At 37.5% G+C, this 9,910-nt stretch overlaps 1 protein-coding gene across 1 annotated transcript; it reads right to left on the bottom strand.

Annotated features, from left to right (window-relative positions):
• Positions 1–2,815: 2,815 nt before the first annotated feature.
• LOC104226097 (thioredoxin domain-containing protein 9 homolog) lies at positions 2,816–8,989 on the bottom strand. Its single transcript, XM_009777990.2, has 5 exons — positions 8,652–8,989; positions 5,978–6,096; positions 5,593–5,868; positions 3,316–3,474; positions 2,816–3,195 (listed from the first exon to the last, which is right to left on the bottom strand). The coding sequence occupies exons 2-5, from the start codon at positions 5,999–6,001 to the stop codon at positions 3,022–3,024; spliced, it is 633 nt and encodes a 210-aa protein (XP_009776292.1). The 5' UTR covers positions 6,002–6,096; positions 8,652–8,989; the 3' UTR covers positions 2,816–3,021.
• Between the last annotated feature and the right edge of the window lie 921 nt (positions 8,990–9,910).

Raw genomic sequence — 9,910 nt, 5'->3', positions numbered from 1 at the left:
TTGTTGGGCGGGTGGAACTTGATGTGAAATTGCTTGACTAACTCATCCCAAGTTTCTATAGAGTTTATGGGGAGTGAGTTTAGCCAGACCTGAGCAGCTCATGTCACCGAGAATGGAAATAATAACAGCCTGATTGCTTCCGAAGTTATGTTGGGTTGCCTTTGAGTTTTGCAAATCGACAGGAAGTTCTTCAAGTGTTGCTGAGGATCTTCGGCTGGTGTCCCAGAAAATAGTCCCTTGTTTTATAGCAAGTGCAGCATGTTGTTCGTGATCTGGAACGATTCAGCTTGTATCGCGGGTACAACAATGTCAGTGGCCAGATTGTCAGTTGTGGGTTGTGCCCAGTCATATAGTGCAGCCTCAGGCACACGAGGTGCCATATCTCTGACGTTTCTGTTGACGTTGTCTACGTCACCCATGTCAATTTCGAGTTTGTGTGTTTGATGAGGTTGTTGAAGTCTTTTGTTGGCACGGTTCAATACCCGGAATATTTTCTCGGGGTCTGAGAGTCCTTCAAGTAGTATTCCAGTCCTCGTAGAGTTTCTAGGCATACACCTGTGCAACCACGTCAACAACCTTCAAAATTTTCAATCAAAAATTTGGTGTAGAGAAAACTGACTACACTAAGAATTTTTGTATTTCTATCAATGGTAATTGATAATTCCGTTAACTCCCCGGCAACGACGCCAAAATTTGATCACGCCCAACTATGCCTTATAAAAAGGACTATGCGGACGTTGCAAATATAACCTGAGTATTCTGCCCAGAGTCGAATCCACAGAGAGTTAACCTATCAATCACTATCTTTAGACCCACTAAACTCTTGAGAACCAATTTCCCCAAACGTTTGAATCACAGTTGATGGTGTCTTCGATAACTAAAATTGCAAGTAAATAAACAGCTGTAAACTAAGGATGCTAAGGTTGTAAACAATAATGAGAAAACGTAAAGGTAATGATTTCCCCTATTGATGGAATCCCTTCTGTTTATGCTTCATACCAATTGACCAACACCTCTCTATCAATCATGAACGCTCATCTTACCGTAAATCTCTCCCGAGTAATCACAGTAATATACTCAGTGCACTCTCCCGAGATACACTAGCTAGCTCTAATTAACACGGTTCACTTTAGATTGCACTCAAGGCTTCGTTATCCCTAATCCCGCCTTTAAACCCGCAGTTATAGATCCCTCTTATACTTTGGGAGTGGTGTTGTTCAACAATAACCTAAATATGCACTCTCTCCCGAGTTATGCACACTAAATAGGCACAGCTAATTGAGGATCCTGTCAATTAACTACAACATACACAAAGTTGAACAAATAAAGATTGAGACTAGCAATTTGTATTCACATAAACAAGAAGTTCATCCCCCAATAGGTTCCATCAAAACCTTAGACAAAGGATTTAGCTACTCATAACTATGGGTAAACAAACTAAAACAATATTCATCATAAAACTTGCAAGAAAAATCAAAGAAAAGAAGAAAGATGTTTTGGGTGATCTCTCACAATTGTTTTTGCTTGCCAAAATACTCTCCAAATCAATACATGCCTCTCTTGGGCGAAGTCTAGTGTTTAAAATAGGGTTTTGGGCTAAAAATCACGTATTTTGCACTTTAGTCCCTGAAGTTCTCCGCCTCCGCCGCGGTTCTGCCGCGGTCGCGGTCAAACCGCGGCCAAACATGCTCTCTGATTCTCACTTTGTCTGCAGCCCTCTTCTACCGTGGTTCTGCCGCGGTCGCGGTGGAACCGCGGTAGTCCTCTTTCGGTTCTGACTTGAGTTGTTTCGCGTGGTTTACTTGACGGAATTTTAAGATCGGTCTCTTTTTCTCCATATTTGATCTCAAAAGTACTCCATGGCCTTCTCTGGTCATATATAACCTGCAAAGCATGAAAAACACTAATAAGAGCATTTTGTTATCACTTTTATCATCCAAACTATACAAGAAAGTAGTTATTTGGGCGTAATTATAGTTAAATTCACCTATTATCAAAGTTCCAGCATAATATACTGGAGATTGGAGCAACTGTATATGAACTTTCAGCATATTATGCTGGATCAATATATTATGCTGGAACTCCAGCATACACATAAAAAATTCGAACTCAAGTATATTATGCTTGAATATTTTCGGATTTTGAACAATGTTTTCGTTCAAATTTATCTTTACATGAAAAGTGGCTAATTTCAATTGCTTTTGAAATTGTGACTATTTTTCAATTACCACATGTAAATCTAACTATTTTTGAATTTCACCTAGTAAAACTCCCCATCAAAAATTTCACTTTGGTTAAGGCCGTCATCATAAGGGTACGGTGATAGCTTTACTATGTCTTTCGAATTTGAATGTTAATGACTATTGAGCCAAGCAATGTGTAACCACGAGCTTGCATTCAATCCTTCACTTTCTATGTCCTTTGTACAATGCTTTTGCCTTTTGTCTTCTTTTTGCCATTTCATGTTAATTTTCATTGACATTTCCTTCTATAACACCCTGATATCTAATTGAATGAACTAGCTATGGGTTAGATTAAATTATCAACTCTATTACATTTAAAAACACTCTAGTAGGCAATGCCTACATCTTACTCTACACCGAAAGCAGAAGCCAAGCTCCAGGTTTGTGTGATATGTGAAATCCTTGATTGATTTTTAGTCCAAGTATCTAGTTTGCCGAGAGCAATGTTTGATTATTAGCTAATATACAAGTTCAAACTATCAAAAAGAGCAACAAACACTTTTTTTATAAGTTAGAAATAAACCAAATGCGCAAAACTCTTTGTTACGGTGATAAGTTACTGCACTTGTTCATTATCTGAATTGTAATCTCCATTCCACCAAGATGAAACCAAAGGTTTTACATTTACAGGAACTCTCAAAGTTAATTTTTCGTCTAATTTGCTGAAGGATACTTCAGGAGACGCAAAACATATGCATTCCCACTTCCTCAATACATAAGTCTTCAAAACTGACTATATGGTAGTAGTACAATGGACAGATAAGTCTCCAGTCTAAGTTTACTCTGAATCAGACGAGTCGAGATTTGCACTCTGCCTGACACTCTTAGATGGAGCTTTGGATTTAAGTTTAGATGATTCACCCTCAAAAATGATAACTTCAGCTTTAGCTAACCTCTCTTCCAATTCCTCTGTGCTAAATTCATCGGTGTGACCAAGCTCGTCGAATCCAACCTATAGTGCCAATGGAGTAAAATCATGGCACATTTTCATTAAAGGATGTTAGCAAAATGACGGCTGACAAAAATAACTAATAGATCACGAGTAGCTCATGTTATCTGAACCTAAACATACCACGTAATCCTCCACTTTAGCATTCTTCACGAGGGCAAGGGTGGGAAGAACAACAACTCTGAGCTTCTCCGCTAAGTATGGACTTTTCTCAGCATGGATTTTCACAAAACGTGTCTCTATATGCTGCTTTGCCAGTATGCTCAAATGCTTGTCCATCACCTGCAATGAAGCTGCATGGATTATTGTTACCTAAACCTAATTCTCAGGGTGACAAAAACATAAACTTAGCTGAGCTTCTTCTTTTCTATGTTCCTAAAATAAGAGCCCAATATAAAACATCTCACTTTATATGCAAAATTAGAATTCCTTTCAGAAAGTACTGATCAACCTAAGGAGGAGAGAGGACAGAGAAGCCAAAAAGTAACTTCAAGTGATTAAGGCTTGATTCATATTATAGACCTAGATAGAGCTCAAGGAGGAAAGCAAATCATGCACATGCAGTGAACTCCAACAAAGGAATACATCTGGACTAGTTTAAACGCAAAATGTCAACAAACAAGACATAACAAAGGAGGTAGAAAACACCAAAACAAACAGAAGACTTCAGTAGTGGACCAACATGTCAGATGCCTGCGATGCTTAGATGATTAATTATGAAGGAAATAGCACATTCATTAACCACAAGTAACTAGTGATTTCAGCTAACTTAGCCACCAAAGTAACTGAACTTAAACTCTCGGATAAGGATTTCCCAATAAGGCGAGACATATATTCAGAGATAGGCCAGCTTCGCTTTATGCTAGATTCAAACAATGAATATACACGTAGGTTATGTTGATAAATCGTAAGATGGGATTAGAACTATGATAATCTTGCCTTGAAAATGGGATCATTTTCATCCCACATAAATAAAGATAAGGAGAAGGATCTTCAGAAACGGTATACCACCATTTGAGGGAATGGCATCTAACACCCTTCACTTTGCAACTAACTCAGTCTTCGCACTTACCCAAAGAGGGTACAAAAAGACAAACCAAGTCTGTATTAGCCCTCCAAATATTTTTAGTCCTTATACTTCAAAAATTGGCGTCAGAACTAACTCTAATTTTACACTTCAGTGTTAAGCTTGAATGGCTTCACTTCTCTTCTCTCTCCTACATCCACTACCTCCTACTCCTTTTCCACGCTCCTCTTGAAAATTCATTCCACTTCCCACCACACTCTCCTTTCCTCTCCCTCCGTCTCCTATTATGTCCCTCTCTCTCCCTCTCTTCAATGACCCTCTCCTCAACCCTACTCGGGATTTCTACTATGTTAGAAGGATATACTCCCTCCGTTCCAATTTATGTGAATCTGTTTGACTGGGCACGGAGTTTAAGAAAAAAATGAAGACTTTTGGAATTTGTGGTCCTAAACAAGTCCAAATGGGGCCCAGGGTATTTGTATGGTTATAAACGCTTCTTATTAAGGGTAGAGTTGTAACTTTAAGCTACATTGTTACCAAATTTAGAAAGGGTTCATTCTTTTTGGAACAGACCAAAAAGGAAATAGGTTCACATAAACTGGAACAGAGGGAGTAATATATGTTCACAAGAACTTCTAAAAGATTTTTGATACAATTGGCTTCAGTGGTTAGAAGCAACTATTATTAGTGACATTATGCTTGTTGGTTTGCAGATCAAGAAAGAGTCCTAACTTTTAAGTGGACCACTTGAACCTAACAATTATCATCCATCAGCGCAAATAAGTTCTACCAGGCAACAACAAAATAAACATCACAGTCAAAGAAACAATTACAATGCAATTATAAGGAGTTAAATAAGAACAATTGGATGAGATTTTTAAGACAACAAAACTCCATTAAGGCTAATCTCCAATGAAGCAGCAACTAGAGAAGCATCCACATTAACTCCCCAAAGATAATGAGAGCTGCAACGCCATATGTTACATGAGATGTTATCTACGAACAGCAAAGAGTTAAATTGCATAACTATGTCTAAGAGAAATTTATAAGTCTTGAAGCATGTGAAGCTTAAGCTTTTAAGAGAAAACATGCTTTTATTTGTTAATTATCTGTCACCACGCCCCTTACGCAGGGGCCTGATTCTTTTCTTTTTTTCGGTTAATGGGCCAAGCACGGGAAGTTCTTTTTTTTGTTTGTTTGTTAATTAATGTGTGATGGTGAGATTTGAACCCAACACCTCTGTCTCCTCTGGTACCAGGTTGAAGTTCAAACACGATTTTATTTATTTATTGAGTTGTCTCAACAATAAAGAGGTAATATATATGTGAAAGCTGAAAATGTATGCTGATGCAAGTAGAATTAAACTCGTATACCTTGCAAGGCCAATTGTCACGGTAGAAATGGCAGACAACGCGGTCACTAGCCTTAACAACAGAGAAAAATTCCTTCTCAGTAGGGATCTCAGAGTATTCACCGTGTCCGAGAGAAATCCAACGGCTCCGTTTCTCCGCCATTTTCTTCATCTGCTTCAACCTCTGTTCTCTCAATACCTCCAAATCATCAAGATCTAGCCGCTCTAGAGCATGTAATTCCTCGTCCAGCTTCTCCTCTACCGCTTTTGCTACCGTCAGCACTTGCTTCTCCACTATCTATAAATAAACAAATAAATCAATATTAATTATGCCAGGAAAAAAACGACGAACCCATAAAACCGTAACAAGATCTCTGGAATAGAAAATACATGTGATATTTACATACCTCTTGCACCATGGATCTATCCATCGCTTGAAGATTGGAAATGGATCGAAATTTCTGTCGAATTTCGATTTGAATTGTTTGTTCACCTTTGTGAGAGGGAGAAAGATTTTTGTCCAACTCTGGGCACAGATCAGAAAAGAACCCGATTTCAGAGCTCAATTTGCATAAATAGCCTTTCTTGAGACCACTTTTTATATACTTTAGCTAGAGGGTTAAAGTTTGACCATATACTTTATTTTTTATAGATAATTTAGTTTGTCCTAAATAATAGTGGCAAAATGGTTAAAACAAACACTTAACCACCCATATTGTCTACTAAAAAATAAGTTATATAATGAACTTTTTAAAAACAACTCAAATATGAATAAGAATCATATTATCCATTTAGAAAATGGATAACCAATGGGTTTAACTTAGGGGTGTACAAAGGAAACCGACAAATCGCACCAACCCGATAATCCGAGTCAAATCGAGAAAAAAAAAACCCGACTATGGTTTGGTGTTGGAAAAAAAACCCGACCATAATTGGTTTGGTTTGGTTTTAACTAAAGAAAGTCAAACCGAAAACAAACAAGCCCGACATTACATATATAGAAATTTTAGATATATTCAATATATAAATATACTTATTGTGATGTAATTTATAAATATTTCTTAAAAATTTTCATAATTTTATCTTTTAAGATATTATTTCAAGGTTGGACTGTCATACCTCCTTTTTCCCGGAAGGATAGCGAGTTTTTCCAATTAAAGTGACAATAATCGAAATGAGATTATTTTATTAATTCAGAGCCGCCACTTGAAATAACTTATGGTGTCCCAAGTCACCGGTTTATTTTAAAATCCCAAATCGAGGAAAATGACTCTTATTTATGTTCTGCGAACACAGAAATCCGGGTAAGAAATTCTGTTAACCCGTGAGAAGGTGTTAGCATTCCCGAGTTTCGTGGTTTTAGCACGGTCGCTCAACTATTAATAATTGGCCTAATTATCTAATTTATTACGTATTTGAAACCCTACGTGCATTTTATTCCTTTTAACCGTTTTTAACATTTATGGAATTTGTTTGAACAAGTCGCGGTGTCGCGCACTCGTTTGTTTTTGTACACATTGCGAATCGCGTCACGGGAACCATACCCACGATCTACAACATGTTTATTTTATTTATTACTTCAAGTTGTGGTCAGGTCACATGAAATGCACGCCCGAATTTGGATTTATGTATCGTAACTATGCCACGGGAACCGTACTCATAGTCACGAGGATTTATTTATTAATCGCGCCTAAAGCAAGCTACGAGGTTTATGAATTATTTTACTAAACTACTTTGAGATTATGCGTGAAAGGCCTGTGATTATGGAGCACTTTCGCTAAAAGAGATTTCATGCTCATATCCTTTTAACTTTTCATTTCATGCATTCGACCTAGCCCAATTCCTAAAAACATGAGAACGATTAATTGCTAATGGTCTTTGGTCGTTCCCCACTCCCATGACCCAACAAGCATTTGAGATACCATCGGCGTAATATTCCAAATGAGCAAACATCCGAACAAGTAAATCAAACATACAAGAAATAAAAGGACAATAAAGAAATCAAATAAAGAAAAAGGGTGGATTCAAAATAAGATAAGAGCCTCCTATTACTAGCCCAATCTGTATCATTCACGGCATCTCCCAAAGCCAAAGTCCTACCACTCTTTAAATGAAAAAATCCTTTTTCAAAAACAAAAAAAACTTTCAACACCCTCACATGGTATGAACTCAACAACAGAACATGAGAATGTGATTCAGCTACTAGAGTAGTCCAACAGAACTTTCAATTCTTCAATTTTGAAACATGATCTTTGTAAACATGAACAATAACTGCACTCAAACTAAATGCATATCAAGTCAAAAGTCCAAAACAAATCGATAGAGACAAATGGATCTAAATACTAGCCACCCGAATGCAATTCAACCCGACATTAAGCCACAACCGTAGACATTCCAATTTTATCAACTACTCATGTTCAGGTTCAATTATGCCAGCAAGACGAGCTTAAAAAATCGAAAGCAAGAAATCAGTTGTTTTAAACCTTAGCCATGGTTGATCTTTTAATCAGTAGACGAAACAAAGCACAAGATGTTGTGTGTTTTCAAACAGAACTGGCAGAGTGAACCAACAACTTCAAACTTCATATACTTGAATTATCACTTGGCGATAACATACTGACCAAAGACAATAGCTCAAACTCCAACAGGTACAACAAAGTGGAGGCAGAATGCTTAAGAAAATGTCAACATAACAACCATTTAGCATTCTAACATAGATATCATACGCTTACTCAAGACAACGAACGTGCGTCGATCCCCACAAAAGCTTAAAGCAAACAGAACCAAAGTAGATGCCTGAATCTGAATTTCAGCAAGTTAAACAGAGGCAGCTATGATATAAATGTCGAATTTCCTACTTAAAAAAGTGAAAACAACGGGAACAAAACGCGAAAGCTTGGTCGAGTGTAAAACAAACTTTGAGGCAGCATTCAAACACAATCCCTTTCAAACTATCTGTCAAGAACCTACAGATTCGTTCCCTATTAGAGATGCTAATAAATCCCAACCCGACTACTGCGGCTCTTATCGTATTTTCAATCGACACCCAAACAGATATAAGAAAAGAGAAGGAGATTGGACCTGATTATGCAAAGCTTTGATTAATTTCGTTTGGAATCAAATACAAATGAATCCGGCCGCGAAATCTGAAGTAGACGGAAGCCACAATGCAACATGAACAAGCAGCCACGGACGGACCTCAATCGGCGACTCGATCAGGAAAATAAACTCCAAACATCCTCAAGCTGGATCGAATTCCATTTGAAACCAAAATTTGATAGAGGAAGCAGGAATATTTTGTCCTTCTTTTTTTGAAAATCAATCCCTAACACACACAAATACATAAACCTCTTCTTTATGTTTCTTTTCTAGAATGTAACAGCTTGTTTGGACGGTTGTTATACAATAATGTATGGTATGGTACTGTATTGTATGTTGTATTGTATTGTTTCATAAATATAATGTTTGGATATGTTGTTTGCCATCGTTTCATCATATCACGCACCAGCAATAAACTTGCAATATTATAAAGAAAAATTATGATGTAAGGTAAAATTACTATATAAAAAAGTAGGGTAAATGATAAATAAAATAATTTAATAATAATAAAGGGTGAGATTGAGAGAAAAAGACAAGGTAACGACGCGACCACACCAAATCGGTCGTTACGTAAAGTGGCACATTTCGTCGTTATGTAACAATGGATTTAACAATAAGATACAATAAAAGTTGAGTAACAATCAAAACAAACATTGTATTTAAAGTAACAATATGATACGATACAATGGGTAACAACCATCCAAACAAGTTGTAAAACAAAATTGAGTACCAAAATTGATTAGGGTGGAGTTATGGTGGTGTTGAGGGCGACAGAGGGTTTGGGAGATAGGGGAGTGACGGCTGGGGGGTCCTTACGTCTCTAGGGTTCTGTCGCTGTTGAATTTTTTATCGAGAAGAAGGTCCCTAGCGGCCGTTTTCAGGGGTGTGTTCGGTTGCTTCTCCAGCTTTTAGGAAGGTGAAATATATAAACGGCAATTCAGTTGTATCTTGTAAACATCTCGCCCTGACAGGGCAATTCAGTTGTGTCTCAATTAAAATCGAGCTCGTGAGGATTTCTGTTACAATTTTGTTTTTAATTTTCAGTTTAAATTATTTTTAAGTGGGGCCTGCACCACATTTAATTTTTCTTCACCCTCACTCTGTCACTCTCTTTTCTAAAGCAGACGCCGAACTCACCGTCTCTTTTGCCGGCCCAGCCTTTTTTCTTCGAAATTGTTTCCACCTCCCCCAAAAATTTCAATACAACAAACAAACCTTCCTCAGCAAAGTCCAAGGTTGAC

This window comes from Nicotiana sylvestris, chromosome 3 (genome assembly GCF_000393655.2).
Source record: "Nicotiana sylvestris chromosome 3, ASM39365v2, whole genome shotgun sequence".
Classification (NCBI taxonomy): Eukaryota; Viridiplantae; Streptophyta; class Magnoliopsida; order Solanales; family Solanaceae; genus Nicotiana; species Nicotiana sylvestris.
This window is presented reverse-complemented; position numbering and strand designations above follow the sequence as displayed.